We start from the raw sequence: 25,723 nt of genomic DNA, 5'->3' as shown, positions 1-25,723 counted from the left end.
AAACAATAGTAAAGATTAATAAAACTAAAAGCTAGTTCTCTGAGAAGATAAACAAAATTGACAAGCCTTTAGCCAGCTGCTGCAGTTGCTAAGTCGCATCAGTCATGTCCGACTCTGTGCAACCACACAGACGGCAGCCCACCAGGCTCCTCTGTCCCTGGGATTCTCCAGGCAAGAATACTGGAGTGGGTTGCCATTTCCTTCTCCTTTAGCTAGACTCATCAAGAAAAAAAGAGAAGAATCAAATCAACAAAATTAGAAATGAAAAAGGATAGGTTACAACAGACAATGCAGAAATACAAAGGATTATAAAAGACTATTATGAACAACTACATGGCAATAAAATGGATAACCTGGAAGAAATGGACAGATCCTTAGAAAAGCTCAACCTTCCAAGACTGAACGAAGAAGAAACAGAAATTATGAACAACCCAATTACAAGCACTGAAACTGAAGCTGTGATCAAACATCTCCCCAAAAAACAAAAGCCCAGGACCATTCACAGGAGAATTCTATCAAACATTTAGAGAAGGGCTAATGCCTATCCTTCTAAAACTCTTTCAAAAAATTGCAGAGGAAGGAACACTTCCAAACTCATTCTACGAGGCCATCATCACCCTGATACCAAAATCAGACAAAGACAACACAAAAAAAGAAAACTACAGGCCAATATCACTGATGAACATAGATGCAAAAATCCTCAACAAAACTTTAGCAAACAGAATTCAGCAACACATCAAAAAGCTCATACACCATGATCAAGTTGGGTTTATTCCAGGAATGCAAGGATTCTTCAATATATGCAAATCAATCAATGTGATACACCATTTTAACAAATTGAAAGACAGAACCATATAATAATCTCAATAGATGCAGAAAAAGCCTTTGACAAAATTCAGCACCCATTTATGATTAAAACTCTTCCAAAAATGGGCACAGAAGGAATCTACCTCAACACAGTAAAGGCCATATACGATAAGCCTACAACAAACATTATTCTCAATGGTGAAAAACTGAAAGCATTCCCCCTAAGATCAGGAACAAGACAAGGGTGTCCACTTTCACCACTATTATTCAACATAGTTCTGGAAGTCCTAGCTACAGCAATCAGAGAAGAAAAAATAAATAAAAGGAATACAGATCAGAAAAGAAGAAGTAAAGCTGTCACTGTTTGCAGATGACATGATACTGTACATAGAAATCCCTAAAGATAGTATCAGAAAATTACTAGAGCTAATCAGTGAATTCAGCAAAGTTGCAGGATACAAAATCAATACATAGAAATCACTTGCATTTCTACATACTAACAATGAAAAATCAGAAAGGAAAACAACGAATCAATCCCATTCACCACTGCAACAAAAAGAATTAAATATCTAGAAATAAACCTAGCTAAGGACACAAAAGAACTGTACACAGAAAATTATAAGACTCTAATGAAAGAAAACAAAGATGACATAAACAGATGGAGAGATACTCCATGTTCCTGGGTAGGAAGAATCAATATTGTGAAAATGATTATACTACCAAAAGCAATCTACAAATTCAACACAATCCCTATCAAATTACCAAAGGCATTTTTCACAGAACTAGAACAAAAAATTTCACAATTCATATGGAAACACAAAAGACCCTGAATAACCAAAGCAGTCTTAAGAAAGAAGAATGGAGCTGGAGGAATCAACCTTCCTGACTTCAGATTATACTACAAAGCTAAAGTCATCAAGATAGTATCATGTTGGCACAAAAACAGAAACATAGACCAATGGAACAAGATAGAAAGCCCAGAAATAAACCCATGCACCTATAGGTACCTTATTTTTTGACAAAGGAGGCAAGAATATACAATGGGGCAAAGACAGCCTCTTCAATAAATGGTGCTGGGAAAATTGGACAGCTACATGTAAAAGAATGAAATTAGAACACTCCCTAACACCATACACGAAGATAAACTCAAAATGGATTCAAGACCTAAATGGAAGACCAGAAACTTTAAAATTCTTAGAGGAAAACATAGGCAGAACACCCAATGACATAAATCAAAGCAAGATCCTCTATTACCCACCTCCCAGAGTAATGGAAATAAAAACAAAAGTAAACAAGTGGGACCTGATTAAACTTAAAAGCTTTTGCACAGCAAAGGAAACTATAAACAAAGTGAAAAGACAACCCTCAGAATGGGAGAAAATAATAGCAAAGGAAACAACTGACAAAGGATTAATCTCCAAAATATATAAGCAACTTATATAACTCAATGCCAGAAAAACAAACAGCCCAATTAAAAAGTGGCAAAAAGATCTAAACAGACATTTCTCCAAAACAGACATACAGATGGCTAACAAACACATGAAAAGATGCTCAACATCCCTCATTATTAGAGAAATGCAAATCAAAACTACAACAAAATATCACCTCACACTGGTCAGAATGGCCACCATCAAAAAGGCTACAAACAATAAATGCTGGAGAGGGTGTGGGAAAAGAGAACGCTCTTGCACTGCTGGTGGGAATGTAAATTGATACAGCCACTATGGTATGTATCCTTGATATTCATACCATATGAATATGGTATGGAGATTCCTTAAAAAACTAGGAATAAGATCACCATATGACCCAGCAATCCTTCTCCTAGGCATATACCCTGAGGAAACCAAAATTGAAAAAGACACATGTATCCCACTGTTCACTGCAGCAATATTTACAATAGCTAGAACATGGAAGCAACCTAGATGTCCATCAACAGATGAATGGATAAAGAAGTTGTGGTATATATACACAATGGAATATTACTCAGCCACAAAAAGGAACACATTTGGGTCAGCTCTGATGAGGCGGATAAACCTAGAACCTATTATATAGAGTGAAGTGAGTCAGAAAGAGAAAGATAAATATCATATTCTCACGCATATGTACAAATCTAGAAAAATGGTACTGAAGAATTTATTTACAGAGCAGCAGTGGAGAAACAGACATAGAGAATAGACTTACGGACATGGGGAGAGGGGAGGAGAGGGTGAGATGTATGGAAAGAATAACATGGAAACATTCATTACCATATGTAAAACAGATAGCCATCGGGAATTTGCTATATGGCTCAGGAAATTCAAACAGGGGCTCTGTATCAATCTAGAGGGGTGGGATGGGGCAGGAGATGGGAGGGAGGTTCAAAAGGGAGGGAATATATCTATACCTATGGCTGATTCATGTTGAGGTTTGACAGAAAAAAGAATTCTGTAAAGCAATTATCCTTCAACTGAAAAAAAAATTAAAAACAAAAACAAAACTCTAGCCAGTTCCAGCCTTCCACATGAGAGAAAGGAAACACCCAACCCCAGTCCACCCTAGACTTCATGTCCCAACTGAGGGCGGAACAACTGAGAAACAGTGAAGCTCATAGTCCATATGTACTGGCTCATGAAAAGACTGAGACCTGATCAGAGGACCACAGCACACTTCAACGCCCACACCTCACCACCTCACTACTTAGCCTCCTTTCAGGAGTTCCTTTGGGACTTCCCTGGTGGCTCAGATGGTAAAGCATCTGCCTACAATGCAGGAGACCCGGGTTCAATCCCTGGGTTGGGAAGATCTCTTGGAGAAGGAAATGGCAACCCACTCCAGTATTCTTGCCTGGAAAATCCCATAGACGGAGGAGTCTGGTAGGCTACAGTCCATGGGGTTGCAAAGAGTTGGACACGACTGAGCGACTTCACTTTTACCTGATACATTAAGTTTGGAGATATATATATATCAAGCTAAAAGGCAAAAATACAATTTGATGAGACAAAGCAAGCATCAGAGCCTGATTCAGACTCAGATATGACAGGGACGTTGCAATTATCAGACCACGAATTTACAATTACGCTAGGGGCTCCAATGGATAAAGTAGACAGCATGTGAGAAAGATGGGCAACATAAACAGAGAGCTGGAAATTCTAAGAAAGAACCAAAAAGAAATGCAAGAGGTCAAAAACACTGCAACAAAAAATGAAGAATGCCTTTGGTGGGCTTATTAGTAGGTTGGACACAGTTGAGGAAAGAGTCCCTGAGCCTGAAGATATTTCAGTAGTAACCTCCAAAACTGAAAAATCAAACAATGAGAAAACAGAAAGTAATACTGAAGAACTGTGGGACAGTTACAAAAGGTGTCACGTATATGTAATGGGAATATCAGAAAGAGATGAGAAAAATGAACAGAAAATATTTGAAACAATAATGATGGAGAATTCCCCCAAATTAATGTCAAGACACCAAACCACAGAGCCAGTAAGCTCAGATAAAATCAAATAGAATAAATGTTGCCTTAATCCAGACTTCACTAGGCATAGCATTTTCAAACTACAGGAAGTCAAAAATAGAAAAAATCCTGAAAGAAGAAAGAAGGGGAAAAAAAATCACTTACAGAGGATCAAAGACAAGAATTAAAGCTGATGTCTCCTCAGAAACCATTTAAACAAGAAAAGAGTGGAGTGAAATTGCTAAAGTGTTGAGAGAGAAATTCCACAAACTCAGAATTCTATACCTTGTGAAATGATTCTTCAAAAGGAAAGGAGAAATACAGATTTTCTCAGACAAAAATCAAGAGAATTTGTTGCCAGTACATCTAACTATATGTTGTCTACAAGAAACCCACTTTAAATGTAAAGACACATATAGATTAAAAGTAAATGGATAGAGAAAGATATACCATACTGACACTAATCAAAAGAAAGCAGTGGCAGCTATACTCATTTTGGACTTCAGAGCAAGGGAAGTTATGAGGTATAAAGAGGGGCACTGAATAATGACAAAAGGGTCAACTGTCCAAGAAGACCATAACAGTCCTTACCATGTAGATGCCTAACAACAGAGCATTGAATTATGTGAGGCAAAAAATGACAGAACTGTAAGGGGAAATAGATGAATCCACTATTACAGCTGGAAACTTCAACAATCCTCTATCAGAAATAGACAGATCCAGCAGGCAGAAAATCAGTAAGGACATAAACTCAACAACACCATCAATCACCATCAATATAGACTACTTCACCCTCCAACAGCAGAATATATATTCTTTTTTTTTTTTTTTAATAATTTTATTTATTTATTTATTTTTGGCTGTGCTGATCTGCATTACTGCATGGGCTTTTCTCTAGTTGTGGCAAGTGGGGGCTACTCCCTAGGTGTGGCGTATGGGCTTCCCGTTGCAGTGCTTCTTTTGTTGCAGAGCATGGGCTCCAGGGCATGTGGGTCTCAGTATTTGTGGCTCCCAGGCTCTAGAGCACAGGCTCAATAATTGTGGCCCACGGGCTCAGCTGCTCTTCAGCATGTGGGATCTTCCTGGATCAGGGATCGAACCGGTGTCTCTGGCCCTGGCAGGCAGACTCTTCACCACTGAGCCACCAGGGAAGCCCAACAGCAGAATATATATTCTTCTCAAGCCCATATGAAACATTCACCAAGACAAACCACATTCCAGGCTATAAAATATATCTTACTAAAATTAAAAGGACAGAAATCATACAATGTCTGCTTTCAGACTTCATGGAACTAAACAAGAAATCAATAACAGAGAGATAGCTGGAAAATCCCCAAGTACTTGAAGAAAAAACAATACACTTCTAAATAACACACAGGTCAAAATTCAAGATAAATTTTAAAACATTTTGAACTAAATGAAAATACAACTCATCAAAATGTGTGGGATGCAGCAAAATTCATGCTTAAAGGGAAATTGTAGCACTAAACCATGTATTAGGAACTTGGAGCGCTGAATCATCTGTTAGAAAAGAAGATTTAACTTCAATCATCTAAGTTCTCACCATAGGAAACCAGAAAAATAAGAGAAAATTATTTTCTTTTGTTTGGCCATGTCATGCCACATGTGGGATCTTAGTTTCCCAACCTGGGATCAAACTTCCATTGTCCCCTGCAATGGAAGTGTGGAGTCTTAACCACTGGACCACCAGGGAAATCCCTAAGAGAAAATTAAACCCAAAATCAGGATGAGAAAAGAAATAGTAATTAGGGCAGAAATCAATGAAATTAAAAACTGCAAACCAATAGAGAAAATCAACAAAACTAAAAGCTGGTACTTCGAAAAGATCAATAAAATCAGTAAACCTTTAGCTAGACTAAGAAAGAAAAAGAGAAAAATTTCTGATATTAGAGATGAAAGAGGGAATATCACTAGAGATCCCCAGGATATTAAAAATAATCAGGGTATACTATGAACAACTCAATGTCCACAAATATGATAACCCAAATGAAATGGACCAATTTTCTGAAAGATACAATCTGTCAAAACTCACACAAGAAGAAATAGACAATCTAAATAGACCTGTATCAGTTAAAAATATTGAGTAAATGATGAATAACATTTCAAAACAAAAAGCATCAGACCCAGATGGATTCACTACTGAATTCTATCAAATGTTTAAGGAAAAAATTATACCAGTTCACTACAATCTCCCTCAGAAGACCAAAGCAAAGAGAATACTTCCTAACTCATTCTATAAAAACAGCATTAATCTAACACCAAAACCAAACAAAGACATTAAAGAAAAGCGCAGAACAATATCTCTTATGAACACAGATGCAAAAATCCTCAACAGAACAATAACAAATTGAATCAAATAATGTATAAAAATTACACATCATGACCTATTGGGATTTACCCCAGGTATACAAGGCTGGTTCAACATTTGAAAATCAATGTAATCCATCACATCAACAGGTTAAAGAAGAAAAATCATATGATAATATCAATAGATGCAGAAAAAGCATTTGGCAAAATTCAACACAAATTCATGATAAAAGTTCTCTGTAAACTAGGAATAGTGGGGAACTTTTTCAACTGAATAAATAATTATCTACAAACCTCCTGAAGTTAACATCATGCTTCATGATAAGAAACTTGAGGTTTTCCCACTAAGATCAGGGATAAGGTAAATGTCCCCTCTTACCACTGCTTTTCAACATCATACTAGAAGTCCTAAATAAGGCACTAAGGTCAAAAAAAGGAAATAAAAAGGATGCATACTGAGAAGAAAGAAATAAAACAGTCTTTGTTTACAGATGACATTATTGTCTATGTAGTATATTAGAAAGAATCAAGCAAAAAATTCAGGAAATAATAAGTGATTATAGCAAGGCTGCAGGGCACATGGTTATTATTTTTTTTAAAGAAAATCTGGAGAAGGAAATGGCAACCCACTCCAGTATTCTTGCCTGGAAAAGTCCATGGACAGAGGAGTCTGGCGGGCTGCAGTCCATGGGGTTACATGACTGAGCATGTGTGCACCAGGGTGGAGGGAGATGGGTTGGTAGCAATAAACTGGTAGAACTAAAAAAAAAAAAAATAATAAATTAAAAATAAAAAGAAAATCACTTTCCAATATATCAGCAATAAACAAGTGGAATTTGAAATTAAAATCACAATACCACTTACATTAGTATCCCTCAAAATGAAATACTTAGGTATGAGTCTAACAAAATAGTATGAGGTCTAAATGAGGAAAGCTACACACTTCTGATGAAGGAAATCAAAGAAGTTAATAAATGGAGAGAAGTTCCATGTCCATGGATAGAAAGATTCAATACTGTCAAAGTGTCAGTTCTTCCCAACTTGATCACTGGATTCAATGCAACCCTAATCAAAATCCCAACAACTTATTTTGTGAACACTAGCAAACCTCTCTAGAGTTTATATGGAGAGTCAAAAGACCCAGCATGGCCAACACAATACTGAAGGAGAAGAACAAAGTTAGGAGGACTGACACTACCCAACTTAAAGACTTTATTAACCTACAGTAATCAAGACAGTGTGGTACTAGCAAAAGCACAGACAAGTAGATCAATAGAATAGAACAGAGAGCCCAGAAATACACCCACATAAATAAAGTCAACCAATCTTTGACAGAAGAGAAAAAAAAATACAATGGAGAGTAAATAGTCTTTTCAACAAATAATGCTAGAACAACTGAACATTCACATGAAAAAAAAAAAGCATATAGATACAGACCTTACACTGTTCACAAAAATTAACTCAAAATAGATCACAGACTGTAAGATAAAACACAAAACTATAAAAACTAGTAGAAGATAACATATGACCTTGGGTTTGGCAATGACTTTTTAGATACAACACCAAAAGCATGATCTCTGAAAGAAAGAACTAATTAGTTGGATACTTCATTAAAATTAAAAACTTCTGCTCTGTAAAAGACACCTTTAAGGAAATGAAAAGACAAGTCACAGGCTGTATTTGCAAAAGATGTATCTGATAAAGGACTGTTAATGAAAACACACTTAAAATTCAACAAGAAAACAAAAAACCCAGTGAAGAAACGCACAAAAGATCTGAGAAGACGGAAAGTAAGCATATGAAAAGATGCTCCACATCATATGTCATGAGGGAAATGCAAGTTAAAACAATGAAATACACACCTATTAGAATGGCCAAAATCCAGAATGCTGTAACACTACCTGCTGACAAGAAGCACCAGGAATTCTCACTGATTGGACGTGGAAGCCTACTGGCAGGGAAGTCTGGGAAGTAATCCTACATCAACAACTAGAAGAGGGTGAATGACCCAGGTGGAGAGAGCCAATCCAAAGTATTTACTTCACCCTCCAGAGGCGTTACCAAATTTCACTCCCAACCACACAGGATCTTAGCAATACTTTGAGCTTTGCCAATTCAATAAATGAAAAACATCACCTTATTGTTTCAGTTAGCACTTCTTCCCAGTTGGCTTAATGGTAAAGAATCTGCCTGTCAATGCAGGAGACGCTGGAGACAGCTGGTTTGATCCCTGGGTCAGGAAGATCCCCTGGAGGAGGAAATGGCAACCCACTCCAGTATTCCTGCCTGGATAATCCTATGGACAGAGGAGCCCGATGGGCTACAGCCCATGGGGTCTCAAAGAGCCGGACACGACTGAGTACACCTCTTCCTTTGGGAGAAGTTGAGTGTCCTCGCTCACAGACCACTACAATGTGCACCCCTGTGAACAGAATTCAACGGGAGTACTGCCCTCTGCCGCTGTGCAACATGGCGGGCCTGTAATATAGCTACATACAATTTTAATTTCCTTTTGTGAATTCTTTAGATCCTTTGCCCACAAACTGGCTATTTTCCCCCCCATGATATATTTAACTGAAAACATACATCAGGGCCTGAACATATGGCATCTTCAGTGTCACAGATTTCCAAACCTACACCTTAGTGTAGGTTAATTTTGTGTCAACATGCCTGGGCTAAGGGATGCCCAGATAGCTGGTAAAACATTACATCTAAGTGTTTCTGGATAGATTAGTATTTGTACCAGACTGAGTGAAAAAGACTGCCTTCACCAATAGTGGTGGACACTATCAAATCCAGTGAGGGCCTAAATAGAACAAAAAGGCAGAAAAAAAGTGAATTTGCTTTCTGCTTGAGCTGGGACATCCATCTTCTCCTGCCCAGGAATACCTGCACTCCTGGTTCTCGGCCTTTGGACTTGGACTAAGACTTCTACCACTACCCCTCCTCCTCCTCCAGGCCTCTGGGTTTGGACTGGTACTACATCTCCAGCTTTCCTGAGCTGAATTCTCAGTCTCCATAATTATATGAGCCAATCCCTCACAGTAAGTCTCGTTCTATGTGCCTATATCCATCCTATGGGTTCTGCTTCTCTAGAGAACCTTGTCTGATAAACCTAATGACCACGTAACTTTTCTCCCTTTCTGTCTTCTCCCTCCCTGGGGATGGTCCTGGTGAAGGGTAAGGGAAGAATAACCTCAACTTGAAATGTCACAAGCATTTCAAGCTCTGGGGCTCTAAGAACTCTAAGTTGCATTCAAAGTGCTTCTCCCACACAGTTTATAAGAAATTCTCTTTTGCCTCCTGCCTACTGCAGATTTAGTAATGAATCATGCTGGATGGACCTCTGAGGACACGGTGTGCCTGGTGAGTTGGGTGGCCTTTCCTGCCTGCTGGGCTTGCGTTCTTGAGGTTTATAATGTCTTCTTGGTGAATAATAGCTTCGTGTTCATGCCAAGGCCTTTTCGTCTTTGCTGACCAAAGAGGATGGAAGCCTGAGATCTCAAATTCATCAGCAGGCCTTTTAAAACTGGTCAATCAATCAGGCCACATGGAGCCACAAAAAGTACAAGCTGCTGATGCAGAAGGGCCCAAGCACTCAGAGGAACACACCATTTGCCTGGGAGTGTGGGGCTGAAATTTTTTTCTCTGTAAAATGTCCAGTTGCTAAGGGGCTTCAGGTACTCAGTGGCAGGGCCAGCGAGCAAGGAATGTACTTAACAGACTTCCCTCTAAGCCCTGATCTGATGCACCAAATTCCATCATTAGATATTCATTTCTTTGGCATAAATCTTCCCACAGTAACCCAGCAGTCTCTCCCGACTTGCTGATTATTTTTCACTTGATCAGTCTCAAAGCATCCTAGTCAGTTTTAATCCCTTCCTCTTGGTCCCCTCCTCCCATCCCCCATCCAATCAATGATGGAGGTGCCTTGATTATTCCTTCAGTGTGTTGCTGGCAAAGGTCTACTGGAGTGGGAAAAGCACTGGTTGTGTGACCTTGAGCAATTGATTCAAACTCTCTCTGAGCTTCAGTTTCTCCATCTGTAAAGTGGAGCTAATAACATCCTACCTCATAGGGTTTTTTGTAAGGATGAAAAATAATTCATGACTTTGTTAAAACACACACACACAATGCCATTTCCCCAGAAGCCTCTTCAGTTGGCTAGTGTCAAGCCTAGTGATTTATAAGACCCTTTGCATATACTATAAGATACACAAATAACACATGGTTTTATAAAAATGAGATCAGAGTTCATCTTTTGAAAAGAGAAATGTGGCCCAAGTTGTTTTTTTTTCCCTTTCTGTTCCCTGCTCCATGACCCTAATTCAGGTCACTACTACTTTCTGCAAAAGTTTCTTAACAGTCCTTTCTATAACCATCTCCCCCAACCCTGCCCCATGTGAAGTTTCCCTCTCTCTAAAACACCCTCTTCCTCACTGATGCTGCTCAGGTAATTTTTCTAAAACAATCTATAGATTAGAACCTCCTCATGCTCAGACACCTTCAATGGTTCCCACTGCCTTTGAGTATTGAGTCTAAACTCTTTAGTCTGGCAGTGAAGTTCTCTCCTGAACTGACCTAAATCTCATCCAGTTCAGCAAGCATTTCCCCAGGGCCCATTGTGTGCCAGCCTCAAGCTTAGCACAGGGATGGGGATTTGAGGCTTAGACATAAGCCTCAAATTGCCTACATTTGTTGGATCATGGAGAAATCAAGGAAGTTCCAGAAAAACATCTACTTCTGCTTCATTGACTATGCTCAAGCCTTCGACTGGGTGAATCACGACAAACTGTGGAAGATTCTTCAAGAGATGGGAGGTAATGACCAGACCACCTTACCTGTCTCCTGAGAAACCTCTATGTAGGTCAAGAAGCAACAGTAAGAACCAGACACGGAAGAACTGACTGGTTCTTTTCCAAGTTGGGAAAAGAGTATGACAAAGATGTATATTGTCACCCTACTTATTTAACTTCTATGCAGAGTACACCATGTGAAACGCCAGGCTGGATGAATCACAAGCTGGAATCAAGCTTACCAAGAGGAATATCAACAACCTCAGATATGCAGATGATACTACTCTGATGGCAGAAAATGAAGAGGAATTAAAGAACCTCTTGATGAGGGTGAAAGAGGAGAGTGAAAAAGCTGGCTTAAAACTCAATATTCAAGAAACTAAGATCATGGCATCTGGTCCCATCACTTCACAGCATATACAAGGGGAAAAAGTTGAAGCAGTGATAGATTTTCTTTTCTTGAGCTCCAATCACTGCAGACAATAACTACAGCCATGTAATTAAAAGACGCTTACTCCTCAGAAGAAAAGCTATGACAAACCTAGATAGCATATTAAAAAGCAGAGACATTACTTTGCCAGCAAAGGTCTGTATAGTCAAAGTATGGTTTTTACAGTAGTCATTTTCAGATGTGACAGTTGTATCATAAAGAAAGCTGAGCACCAAAGAATTGATACTTTTTTTTTCATTTATTTTTATTAGTTGGGGGCTAATTACTTTACAATATTGTAGTGGTTTTTGCCATACATTGACATGAATCAGCCATGGATTTACATGTGTTCCCCATCCCAATCCCCCCTCCCACCTCCCTCTCCACCCAATTCCTCTGGGTCTTCCCAGTGCACCAGGCCTGAGCACCTGTCTCATGCATGCAGCCTGGGCTGGTGATCTGTTTCACCCCAGATAATATACATATTTCGATGCCGTTCTCTCTAAACATCCCACCCTCGCCTTCTCCCACAGAGTCCAAAATTCTGTTCTGTACATCTGTGTCTCTTTTTCTGTTTTGCATATAGTGTTATCGTTACCATCTTTCTAAATTCCATATATATGCTTTAGTATACTGTATTGGTCTTTATGTTTCTGGCTTACTTCACTCTGTATAATGGGCTCCAGTTTCATCCATCTCATTAGAACTGATTCAAAGGAATTCTTTTTAATGGCTGAGTAATATTCCATGGTGTCTATGTACCACAGCTTCCTTATCCATTCATCTGCTGATGGGCATCTAGGTTGCTTCCATGTCCTGGCTATTATAAACAGTGCTGCGATGAACATTGGGGTGCACGTGTCTCTTTCAGATCTGGTTTCCTCGGTGTGTATGCCCAGAAGTGGGATTGCTGGGTCATATGGCAGTTCTAATTCCAGTTTTTTAAGAAATCTCCACACTGTTCTCCATAGCGGCTGTACTAGTTTGCATTCCCACCAACAGTGTAAGAGGGTTCCCTTTTCTCCACACCCTCTCCAGCATTTATTGCTTGTAGACTTTTGGATAGCAGCCAAGAATTGATACTTTTGAATTGTGATGCTGGAGAAGACTCTTGAGAGTCCCTTGGACTGTAAGGAGATCCAATCAATCCTAAAAGAAATCAACCCTGAATATTCATCGAAAGGACTGATGCTGAAGCTGAAGCTCCAATACTTTGGCCACCTGACACAAAGAGCCAACTCACTGGAAAAGACCCTGATGCTGGGAAAGATTGAAGGCAAAAAGAGAGATGGTTAGATAGCATCACCAACTCAATGGACACAAATCTGAGCAAACTCCGGGAGATACCGTAGATATTGTACAGGAGACTGGTGTGCTGCAGTCCACAGTCAGACATGACTTAGCAATGAACAAGACTTACTCAGTTCCACCACCTAGTGGGGAGGGAGACAACAAACAGGTATTTTCTGTAAGGTAACAGTAGGATAAAGGTAATCAATCCCAAGGAGCTCTGAAAACTTGGGAAAGCACCTGCCTACCTGGTCATGTTCTCATCTCTCATCCAAACCCTCCCTATTCTGAGTCCTGCACATATCAAGGCAACGTTTCACCCCCCCAGGTGGGTAGTGCCTGGTGACTCAGATAATAATACTGAAAAAGCGTCTGCTGTCCATTATTGCTTTCATTGACTGTACCACTGCCAAGACTGCATACTCTTCAAGGACATCAACAGTAGAACAGACAAATCAACTGATACGCTCACCCAGCAGAACACTAAACAGTAATGGGAATGAATGGGCTGGAATGACACGGTCAACATGGATGAATCTCATGGACATAATGTTGAGTGAAAGCATCCAGACACAGGGACTTCCCTCGTAGTCCAGTGGTTAAGAATCTGCCTGCCAATGCAGAGGACATGGGTTTGATCCCTGGTCAGAGAAGATCCCACATGCTATGGTGCAATTAAGCCCACACACAACTACTGAGTCTTCCCTCTGCAACTAAGAGTAGCCCCCACTCACTGTAACTACAGGAAGTCCGTGCGCAGCAATGAAGACCAAGTGTAGCCAAAAACAAGTAAATAAATAATTTTTAAAATGCTCAGCACACAGTAAATATTAAATATATGTTTGCTAAGTCAGGATTCTTTCCTCTAGGATACTGGAGTCACCTCAACAGCCTCCCACTTAATTTCTTCTTTAAAGGGCTGTATTAGTTAACTGTTACTGTATAGTAAACCATCATGAAACTCAGTGGCTTGAAAACAATTTCTCACGAGTCTGTGGGCCAGATGGGTGGTTCCGCTGATCTGAGCAGGCTTGGCTCATCTCACCTGGGCTCATTCATGTATCTGCAGTCAGTCAGCTGGCAGGTCAGCAGGTGGCTGGCGGGGCTAGGACAGTCTCATTCATGTCTGGAGTTGGCTGACTTCTGTCTGGGCAGCAGGGGTGACTGGGCCATGATGATCCAGCAGTCTAGCCTGGGCTTGCTGTCATGCATGCAAGGCTTCTTGGGGCCTGAGTGATCCACCATCATTTCTACAGCACTCTGTTGGTCAAAGCAAGGCTGGTCCCTATTCAAGGCCTGGGGTACTAGACCCTACCTTTTAGATGGGAGAGCAGCAAAGTCGTATTATGAAGAGTATGGAGATGGGAGGGCTGAGTGTGGCTAGTTTTGATATAAAACTAGCACTAGAGCATTGATGCCTGGTGTGGGGAGTTCAGAATATACTTGTCAGTTGAGGAAGTAGGAGTGTCGCCTCCCAGTTTTAAGGCCAGATCAGAGTGGATTCAAATGCGGGCTCCAGTAACCATCTGAGAGGCCTTTGGGTGACTTACTCCACCTCCCCGAGCTTCAGTTTCCTCATAGGGTTGCTGTGAAGGTCAATCAAGGGGACGCAGGGAAGGGGCTGAGCACAGGCCAGTGTACCTGAGGTTCACAGAGTGAACAGTCCAAATTAGAGCTCATCTCATCCTCAGAACACACGGTTCATCCTGGGCTCTGCGGACTCCTGCCTCGGCTTCCCATGGCTGAGAGGGAGATGGAAACCAGGCCATGTGGGAGCATGATTTCATATTGAGAACCATGAAATGTCAGTTACAGAGTAAGAGCTTCATTATAGTTCTTTGGGAAAAGAAGTAAGGAATGCGATCCGGTGGGCAGAAGGAGGGGGCTGAGGAGGAGGATGGGGGCAGGAGAGAGAGATGGAGGTCCAAGAGGGAAACGCTGAGCCATCGGAAAGGAGTTTCCCCTCATCCCCTAAAAAATAATGTGAGTGACATTTTTATTTGATGTTTTGTTTTTGCTCTGATTACAAAATTACTGTGTGTTGACTTGACAGAGTTTTAAAAATGTACAGACCGAGAGCATTATGCTAAGTGAAGTAAGTCCAACACAGAGAGACAAATAACATGTGTGCTCACTTAAATGTGAAATCTAAAATCAAAACAAAAAACTCAAACTCACAGATACAGAGAACAAATGGATGATTGCCAGAGGTGGGGGGTGGGTAAAATGGGTGAAAGGGGTCAAAGGGAGCAAACTTCCAGTGATAAATAACTCATGGGATATAATATACAACATGGGGACTATAGCTAATTATACTATAGTGCATATCCGAATGTTGCTAAGAATAGATCTTAAAACTTCTCATCACAAGAAAAAAATGTGTAACTATGTATAGCAACTAAACCACCACCATCACATGTGGTGATGAATATCAACTAGACATACTGTAGTGATCATTTAACAATATACGAAAGCAAAAGTCACTCAGTCGTGTCTGACTCAGACCCCATGGACTATACAGTACATGGAATTCTCCAGGCCAGAACAGTCGAGTGGGTAGCCTTTCCCTTCTCCAGGGGAGCTTTCCAACCCAGGTCTCCTGCATTGCAGGCAGATTCTTTACCAGCTGAGCCACAAGGGAAGCCCAATATATACAATATGCCTATATATATAGTTATATATATACAAACAGCAAATCATTATGTTGTATAGCTTGAAGTAATATAATGTTAATGTCAGTAAAAACAAAACAGAACAAAAGCAAAATACACAGACTTTTTCGCTCCTAATCCCACCAACCAGGTATCATGGCTGATGTTTACAAGCGCCTCAGTGCGTGTGCCCCACTGTCACAAACGCTTTGCATTCCCATGACTCTCGTGGTAACTCCATGAGCCGGATGTGTTGGCCCCACTGCACAGGGGAGGGGCGGACAGGAGCACAGAGGATGTAAGTCACTCACCCAGGCTGTCAGCTCTGGTAAACAGCAGAGCCTGGATTCCAATCCAAGCTACTGAGGGCCTGAAGTCTCGCATGTCCCCACAGGGCATGGCACCACCTGGGCACGGCTGACACTTGGTATATTTCCCTCTATTTTCGTTCACTTTCTGGAAACTGTACCACTACTTTATTACTTTTTCAAAGGCTATTTGAAGAATGAGTACTTGTTAGATGTGGCTGTCTTCCCCTTCCCTTTTTTTTTTTTGTAATTTGTAATTTTGACTTATAGTCACCCCTCCATATCCATGGCTTCCCTAATGAAGGATTCAACCAACCACAAATTGAGAATATTTGGAGGAAAAAAACCCCAGAAAGTTCCAAAAGCAAAACTTGAATTTGCCATGTGCCCAGCAACTACTTACATGGCATTTACATTGTATTAGGTATGATAGGTAACCTAGAAATGACTTAAAGCATATAGAAGGATGTGAGTATTGTGTTATATGCACATACTGCGCCATTTTCTATAAGGGACTTGAACATCTGTGGGTTTTTGGTATCTACAGTGGTGGGGAAGGCAGGGGGTGATGCTGGGACCAATCCCTTGTGAATACAAAGGGACAACTGTGACTTCAAACTTACAGAAGGGTTGAAAGACTAGTATAAGACACTCTATATCAACCAGTTGTTTACCACTTATTTTCTCATTTTCTCTCTTCACATAATTATTTATATGTATGTATGCATTTTTCTGAACAATCTGACATTAAATTGGAGACATCATGGTCTTTAACCCCTAAATGCTTCAGTATGCATTTCCTAAAAACAAAGACATGTCCACTCATAACCACAGTACAAAGAGCAAACTCAGGCCATTTAGCATTGTAGCAATACTATCATCTAATTTATGGTACGTATTTAAGCTTATCAATCTGCTGTGTGTGCATCTATGGGTGTAATTTTTTTTTCCCCAGTCTAGGATCTAAACCAGGATCCTGTGTTGCAAGTAGCAGCCCTATCACTTTAGCCTCCTTTAAATTGGAATACAGTCTCAATCTTTGTCTTTTTTTTCTTTTAAATGAATTACATTTGATTTACAATATTGTGTTAGTTTTAGATGTACAACATAGCTATTCAATATTTTTACAGGTTCTATGCCATTACAGGTTATTTCAAGATAATGGGCATAACTCCCTGTGCTGCACAGTATATTTTGGCTGTTTTGAATAATGCTGCTAGGAATGTTTGTGCCCAGATTTTGTAAGGACACATTTTCCTTCCTCCGGGGTATATGCATGAGAATGGAGTTGCTGGGTCACGTGGTAACTCTACATCTAGTCATTCGAGGGGCTGGGAGAGTCCTTCAGTGGCTGTTCCATTTTATCTTCCCACCAGCAGTGTAGGGGGGTTCCTTCCAGAACACTTCTACAAATAGAAACAACCCCAGAGATGGGCATCACTACTCTCATCTTCCCAACAAAGACTGAGGGGCAGAAAGGGGATGTGACTTCTCAGAAGACACCCTGCCCCAAGGACTGGGCTCCAATCCTGGGACTGCCTTCCTTCCTTCAGGAAACCTGACTTTCAGGCCAAAATAGTAGGTCTTTGAGAGGTGATGAAGTGATGGGGTAATGGGCAGAGAAAAGGAATCTGCAGATACCAAGCCTCACAATGGAGATGGAAGTTTCTGGTTTTAGGAATGGAGATATCAAAGCCACTTATGTTTTTGTTTTATTAGGCGACAGCCAGAGCCAGGTTCTGACTAATTAATAATGATCAAAGTGCTCTGGCAAGATGGAGTGCTCTGCAAACACCAGCCATGAATTATTCACAACTGGGTCTTCTTAGCTGGAGGGGAGGAGGCTGCCAAGGAGCAGAAAAAATCAAGGTCCTCACTTCCCCCTCAGCTTGCATGAGCCTGAGCTCTCCTGCAGGACTCAGTTTCTCAATCCAGAAAATGGGTCTAGCTATGAGCTCTCATCTCTTTACAGTCCTAGGCCAGGACTCGGCAACCTGAGTCCTGTTCCCATCAAGGCAGTACATGCCAAGCTGCCTCCACCAAACAATAATTAATAATACCACACAAAGTTCAGGGGTAGACAAACATTTTCTATAAAGACCAGGTTTTTATTAGGTCTTTGGGCTAATTAAACACTTGGGCTTTGCATGTCTGCCACAGCACTCAACCCTGCCTTTGCAGTGCAAAGGCACCACAGACAATACATAAATGAATGAAAGCAGCTGTCCCATGAAATTTTCTTTGTGGACACTGAAATTTGACTTCTGTATAATTTTCACATGTTATAAAATATTCTTCTTTCGATTTCTCCCTACTATTTAAGAATATAAAAACCATTCTTGGCTCTTGGACTATATAATAACAGGTGTTGCCTCAAAATGTTAAACATAATTGCTGTTTAACTCAACAATTCTACTAAGTATATATTGAAAATAAATGAAAATGTAAGGGACTTCCCTGGCAGTCCAGGGGTTAAGATGACTCCACACTTCCACTGCAGGGGATGCGGGTTTGATTCCTGGTCAGGGAACTAAGATCCCACATGCTACGTGGTCAAAAAAACAAAGTAGAAGAAAAACACAAATGTCCATCAACTGATGAATGGATAAACAAAATGTGGTATAGCCAATGAAATATTGTTCAACCATAAAAAGGACCAAAGTTTTATGTACACATGTTACAATATGGATTAGCCCTGAAAACAGTCAGGCTTTCGAGAAAGCCAAGGCTCAGAGAAAGAACTGACAAGGACACAGGTAACCAGTGGTATGAGCAGAACCAGGTCTTTGAAATCCCTGTCCAGTGCTTGCTGCAGCAGACTTTCCCAGAGGTGCATTCAGAAACCAGTATGTCACTCCTCAAAGCCCCAGGGCAGAAGAGACCTAGGTAGGGCACACCTCCCTAGCCCTGCCCCTCCCTGCTATGCCTCCGCGTCACCCTGCCTGTCACCCACGCCAGCTCCCTCCTCTCCACCTCTCGGCTCCTCCCGGTCCCTCTCCTTTCCTTCCCAGAACCACTAACCAAGGCTGTCCCTTCCCACTTCTTACTCAGGGTGCCGGGGAGAGGGGCAGTGGGGAGCACAGGGAGGCTTCTCCAGAAATCCAGTCCATGTGACATAGCTGGAAAAGGGCTCCAAAAGGGGGAGGAATAGGTCCAAGGTCACACAGCAGATATGGAACCTTTGAGTTCCTTGATATTTTTGAGAATGAAGAGAGACCGTTTGGGGCAAGAATAGGGTTTGAGATGAGCCAAGCTCCATCCCATTCCTGATTTTTCTCCACACAACACATACCCCCATAACTTCCCCCCACCCCTGCCCTGCTTTATACTTTCAAAGGCACTACTAGGGAGGCCTGGCGTGCTGCGATTCATGGGGTCGCAAGGAGTCAGACACGACTGAGCGACTGGACTGAACTGAACTACTACAAGAAGGGCTTTTAAAAATATTAAAATACTAAGTGTAGAAAAAACCCAGCACCTGGATTCAAAGCTTGGCTTCTTCACTCACCATCTGTGCGACCTCTGGCAGCTCATTTCATATCTCTGACCTCAGTTTCTTCACCTATGATTTGGGAATAATAACAGTACCTACTCAAAGAGTTGTGTGACAATTAAATGAGACTATAAAAAGCACTAAAAACATGTGCATGGCCCTAGCAAGCACTTAATACATCTTTGCATTTTCCCAGTGATTTCCTTCCTACATATTTTTTCCCTACAAAAATGAAATCATTCTGTATTCACTATCTTATAATGGATTTCACCCCTCACCTTAACTGAATTAACATCTTTCCATAGCATTAGAAATCTTTCTATAGAACATCTTTCTTTTTTCTTTTTTTTTGACTCACCATGCATGGCTTTTGGGATCTTAGTTTCCTGACCAGGGATTGAACCCAGGCCTTTAGCAGTGAGAGGAGAGTCCTAACCACTACACCACCAGGGAATTACCTAGAACATCTTTCTTAAGATAGCATGTGCATATGTAGTATTCCATTTCCTGAAGTGGGATCCTTAGTATGATCTTTGTTTTCCCATGACCAAACATGTTCTTCCTTGTCTTTGACCAATTACTGCTTCAGGGTAAATTCCTATGGAAGCTGCTGAGTCACAGGGTGTGCAGGTGTTTTAGGCTTTTAGCCCGTAATTGTCAAACTGCCCCTAAGAAAAGTTCACAACTAGTTTCATTTCCACCAACTTGGAAAAGAAGGCCCCATACTCTCCAAGGCTTTGTCTCCTCTTATCATTTAGAAACATCATTTCTAACTTGACCCAAGAGGAGTGCTATTTGCTGCCATATTTTGATCTGCAACCCCAGCTCTTCCTAATGAAACTCAATTCAGGCATCTGCTTAACCCTACGATTCTCTGGGTGGCTCTGGGCTGGTCATCAACCTCTCTGAACCCAGAAGTCCCAGCTATAATTCACAAATAAATCCTTAGTTTCTCTCTCACTCTTTTTTTTTTTTTTTTTCCTGCACCAGGTCTTAGTTGCAGCATGTAGGTTCTCAGTCGCAGCATTAAGGATCTAGTTCCCTGACCAGGGGTCAAACCTGGGCCCCTGTGCAGTTTTAACCACTGGACCCCCAGGGAAGTCCCCTAAGTTTCCTATATAACATAATATATGTAAAAACTCAACCCCAAGTCACATTCTAATTATTTGAAACATGGCTGTAGCAGAAACAAGGATGGCATCTCAGGAGACCCCTGTAGGTAACTGTGGCACACGGGGAAACTGAGGCCTGGGAAGCGGAAGTCTTCCCAATAAGAAAAAATCAGAAAGGTTTTATAGAAAAATGGGTGAAAACATGACTAGGCAATTTAGAGAGGAAATCTAAATGTGTGCTACTAGACAAAGAGACGTTCAAACTCATTAGTTATCAGGGAAATGCAAGCCAAACAAAGAGAAACCAAGTCACAGAGTAGTGAACATCAGGAAGCTGGATAAAACCAAGTGTCGCTATGGTATAGGGAAATGGGACTTTATACACCACTGCAGAATGCAGACTAAGACCGTGAAACCCAGCAATTCCACTCCTGGACAAACATCCCAGGGACCTTCCCACCAGGTAAGGATGCTCACTGCAGTTGCTGTCTGTGGAAGCTAAGTAGTGTAGTGTTAGTGGCTTAGTCACGTCCAGTGCTTTGCAACCCCACGGGCTATGGCCCACCAGGCTTCTCTGTCCATGGAATTCTCCAGGCAAGAATACTGAAATGGGTTGCCATTCCTTTCTCCAGCGGATTTTCCCAGCCCAGGGATCAAATCTGGGTCTCCTGCACTGCAGGCAGATTCTTTACTGTCTGAGCCACCAGGGAAGGAGATAAATGCCCCTCACTGGGAGCAGATGTGCAAGATAAAATGAAGGCCTCGTATAGAAAAATTATGCAGAGATTCAAAACAATGAAATTAAAAAAAAAAACAAAACAATGAAATAGACTGTGGCTCAACGAACAAAGGCCTGTGGGGCAAATGTTGCACGTCACCTGTTTTTGTACAATTTCGCTCAAGCTGAGAATGATTTACATTTTGAAATGGTGGAGGAAAAAAGAATATGTTGTGACATGAAAATGAATAAACATATTATCTTCCTCGACTCCTGTGGGTCAAGAGTTTGGGAATGGCTTGACTGAGTGTTTCTGGCTTGGGATCTGTCACGAAATTGCAGTTAAGATGTTGCTGGGGCTGTAGTCATCTGAAGGTTTGACTGGAGTGGGAGAATAACTCAAGATGGCTCACTTACATGGCTGGCGAGTTGGAACTGTTGGCAAGAGGCCTCAGTTCTTCTTAGACCACTCCACGGGTCTGCTTGAGCGTCCTCACAGCATGGCAGCCGGCTTCCCCTAGAGTGGGTAATCAAGGACAGCAAAGAGGATACTGCAATGTTGTCCATTCTCTAGCCTTGGAATCTGCACACTGCTTTCCTTGCCAATAGCCTATTTCTTGAGTAGGGTCGGCTCTATTCGGTGCAATTCAGCAACTATTCAGCTCTATTCAGGGACTGCTCAAAGATGTGAATACTGGGAGATCTCACTGGGGCCATCTTGGAGGCTGGCTACCACAGTACGAAACACAATGTGACCTCTAGTAGATCCTTTTAAATTAAAAACTTAAGTTCACAGTCACATAAGACAACACTACACACTTGACAAAGCTACATACAAATTCAAAGGTATTTATTATAAACGGAATGGGGGAGGAGGGTAACGGGAGTGGAGGAGAAGGATGACAAGAAATGAATGAAAGAGTGAATTAAATAAAACCAGAGAAAAGTCTTGCACAAACCAACTAGGAGTGGGCTGAGATGATTAACCAACTAAGAGGAACTGAGATGATTAATTCAATTCTCTTTACTCAAGCCTCCATCCTACTTTGTACCGCTCCCAGAAAGGGAAGAGAGATGAAGAAAACAGTTTCCTTGATTTCTTAGATCACAAGAACCCAGCCTCCCTCATTAAGTGCTCCTCTCTCTGCCTGACACACATTATTCAATTCATGGTTGTCCTGCAGGGTCTCCAGAGTTTCAGTTCCTGGTTAAATAGAGAAGATTTTTGCCTGCAGAAAGGGGCGTGGGGACCATCAGAACAAGCCTGGGAAGAAAAGCCCTAGTTATTATCCAAACAGTGGTGCTGGTGGATTGCCAGGGTTCTTCCTTCTCTGGAGACAAAGGGCTTTCAGAGTGCAGAGGTCTGCAAGTGCCCTGAGGTCTAGCGTGTGGGTGGTGGGAGAATCAAAGCTCTCATTTCTTCACAAATATATCTTGTGGCTCTAGACCTTGTGACTTCTTTTATTTCTTTTAATCTTTGTAAGCTCACCATGCAAGAATTGTTATTTCAAGATATCCAGAGAAGTTACATTGTTTTTAACTGTTTCACCTTCCTGTAAAATCATTCATTCATTCATCCAGCAAATACTTACGGAGAACCTACTATGTGTCAATATTAGCCACAGAGCAGGGAACAAAGCAGGCAAAGCCCCTGTCCTCATAAGGGGGTGGGGGAGTAGTGGGAACAGATATTAGACAGTATACAAACAAAAAATACATACATAAACTAAAATCAGTTAAAGAGACAAAAAGTCATTGTGTTATCAGGGAATTCTTGTATTTGAACTGAGACCTGAAGGGTAATTAGGAGTTAGCCCAGTGAAGAGATGTTTTGGAGAAAAAATAGCAGGTGTAAAGGCCCTGAGGTAGAATAAATTTGTGTTGGAGATGATTAGGAAGGCAGGCAGGACTCATATCAGAGAGGTTATGGTAGTTCTTTGTCTAAAGAACTTGGGCTTTATTCTCAGAGTGTCAGATACAACTGACTCCACTATAATTAGTCACATGACCTTGGCCAAATTACTTCTCTCCTCTGAGCTTAGTTTACCTATCTATAAAGTGGGTAATATTGAGTTAGCCAAAAAGTTCCTTCAGTTTTAAAGTAAAAATAAAAGACACATTTTCCATTTTCACCAAGAACTTTATTGAACGTATTCACCGTTTTGTTCTACTACCTTCTGCCATTTTTCAGGCAACTTCATAATCCCATCTTCCCAAAACTTTTTGTCTTTTTGAGCAAAGAACTGGTCCAGGTGCCTTTTACAGTCTTCCAAGGAATTGAAACTTTTTCCATTAAGAGAATTTTGTAAAGAACGAAATAAATGGAAATCCGAAGGTGCAATGTCTGGTGAATACGGGGGATGAATCAGAACTTCCCAGCCAAGCTGTAACAGTTTTTGCCTGGTCATCAAAGAAACATGTGGCCTTGCATTATCCTGATGGAAGATGATGCGCTCTCTGTTGACTAATTCCGGACGCTTTTCATCGAGCGCTGCTTTCAGTTGCTCTAACTGGGAGCAGTACTTGTTGGAATTAATCGTTTGGTTTTCTGGAAGGAGCTCATAATAGAGGACTCCCTTCCAATCCCACCATATACACAACATCACCTTCTTTGGATGAAGACTGGCCTTTGGTGTAGTTGGTGGTAGTTCATTTTGCTCACCCCACGATCCCTTCTGTTCCACATTATTGTACAGTATCCACTTTTCATCACCCGTCACAATTTGTTTTAAAAATGGAACGTTTTCATTACGTTTAAGTAGAGAATCACACGCAGAAATACGGTCAAGAAGGTTTTTTTCACTTAAGGTACGTGGGACCCAAACACCAAAGCGATTAACATAACCGAGCTGGTGCAGATGGTTTTCAACACTTGATTTAGACACTTTGAGTATGTCGGCTATCTCCCTTGTGGTATAACGTTGATTGTTCTCAATTAATGTCTCGATTTGACTGCTATCAACTTCAACTGGTCTACCCAACCGTGGGGCATGGTCCAGCGAGAAATCGCCAGCACGAAACTTCGCAAACCACTTCTGACACGTTCGATCAGTCACAGCGCCTTCTCCATACACTGTACAAATCTTCTTTTGTGTTTCAGTTGCATTTTTCCCTTTCTTGAAATAATAAAGCATAATATGTGGAAAATGTTGCTTTTTTTCTTCCATCTTCAGTATTAAAATGGCTACACAAAAATTCACCAATTTTGGTAAGTTTTTTTTTTTTTAATGCATGCTAATATGACAGCTATCGCGATACAATCTAACAAAATTGTTTCCAATGAAGTTAAAGACAACTAAGCACTACTAAATCAATCTTGCAGAAAAAACCAAATGAACTTTTTGGCCACCACATCTTAAAATTCCCATGATGGAGGGAATCAATTATTGGTATTTGCAGACAAGGGGTAGAAAAAAATGGCTTCAGTCATTCTGAGTTATTCCAGTTTTCTCCATCTTCTGCTACTCTGAGGCCCCACCTACCCTTCCTCCTCTTACTGCCCTGAGCACCAAAGCCCCTTCTTTTATAGCTCTGCTTGAGGTCTGCCTCTATACTGGTTTCCCTCCCACCAGCCCCCATCTTTTTCCACTCTCCCCTGAGCCCCTTCTCCTCTCGCTTGAATTTGAGCTGCAAACACTTCCTTCCTACTTCTAGCCCCGCCCACTTTCTGGGACACATCTGTCGACTTCTCCTCTCTTCCCCATCCCTCCTCCAAATTACACCCCCCCATACACACTTTCTCTCAGACATCTCACTAAGCTGTTTAACCCTTTCTCCTATCTTCCAAGGAAACTACTCTAAACTGCCTTCCTCCACCCCCTACCAGTCCCGAAACAGTCTTTCCAAACTGTTCACTCTTCCCAAAGTTTATCTCGTGAAACGTTATTCCTTTACCATCCTCATCTTTCAAATCGTTCCCTATTTCCCCAATCCTTAAGTACTTCGCTCCTCAGAACCCGACTCCACCCCACTCTTCTCCCGTCTCTCACTCCGCCCACAAAAGAAGCTGGATCACTCTCCAGGCAGTCTCTTCCTTCCAGCCACCCTCCCACCTACCGCTCCCAGCAGCCTCTCCCTCCACCACTTAAAACGTCCCCTCGAAACAACCTCACAGTCCTACCCTCAGCTAAGTCCCCTCTCTGATGTTCCCGCTACTTCCTGGGTTCCAGATCTCCCCCACGCTGGCAAGCATCGCGCGCTGGGTTCCCTCCCCACCCAGGGAAGAGCCCCTTCCCGCACATACCTCGAGGTTCTGGCCCGCTCCGCCCCCTTCTCCGTCCTCCGCCCGCGCTTGGCCACTCTTTCCCTGTTTCTCCTGCTCCGTCCTGTTCTCCCCCTTCCATTTCTCTGCCTTCCGACT

The 25,723-nt window shown here is 41.5% G+C and overlaps 1 protein-coding gene and 1 non-coding gene across 9 annotated transcripts in view; one reads left to right on the top strand and one right to left on the bottom strand.

Annotated features, from left to right (window-relative positions):
- Nucleotides 1–25,723, bottom strand: part of ZFP90 (ZFP90 zinc finger protein) — a 161,492-nt gene that overhangs the window by 28,809 nt on the left and 106,960 nt on the right. The window contains exons 4-5 of one of the 8 annotated variants that reach the window (XM_043898911.1): nt 21,781–21,880; nt 13,013–13,051 (exon numbers count right to left, since the gene is read on the bottom strand). The exons of 2 other annotated variants lie outside the window; for them this stretch is intronic. In XM_043898911.1, the coding sequence (XP_043754846.1) occupies nt 21,825–21,880 (56 nt within the window). In that variant the 3' untranslated portion in view covers nt 13,013–13,051; nt 21,781–21,824. Of the gene's footprint in view, nt 1–13,012; nt 13,052–13,076; nt 13,225–18,602; nt 21,881–23,482; nt 24,548–25,723 lie in introns of those variants that run through there. 5 more of the 8 variants (XM_043898909.1, XM_043898910.1, XR_006340520.1 and 2 more) reach the window with 5 other exon arrangements.
- Nucleotides 3,515–3,586, top strand: TRNAC-ACA. The gene has a single exon. It is a non-coding gene; the product is annotated as a tRNA-Cys (tRNA).

Source organism: Cervus elaphus, chromosome 4, assembly GCF_910594005.1.
Source record: "Cervus elaphus chromosome 4, mCerEla1.1, whole genome shotgun sequence".
Classification (NCBI taxonomy): domain Eukaryota; kingdom Metazoa; phylum Chordata; class Mammalia; order Artiodactyla; family Cervidae; genus Cervus; species Cervus elaphus.
This window is presented reverse-complemented; position numbering and strand designations above follow the sequence as displayed.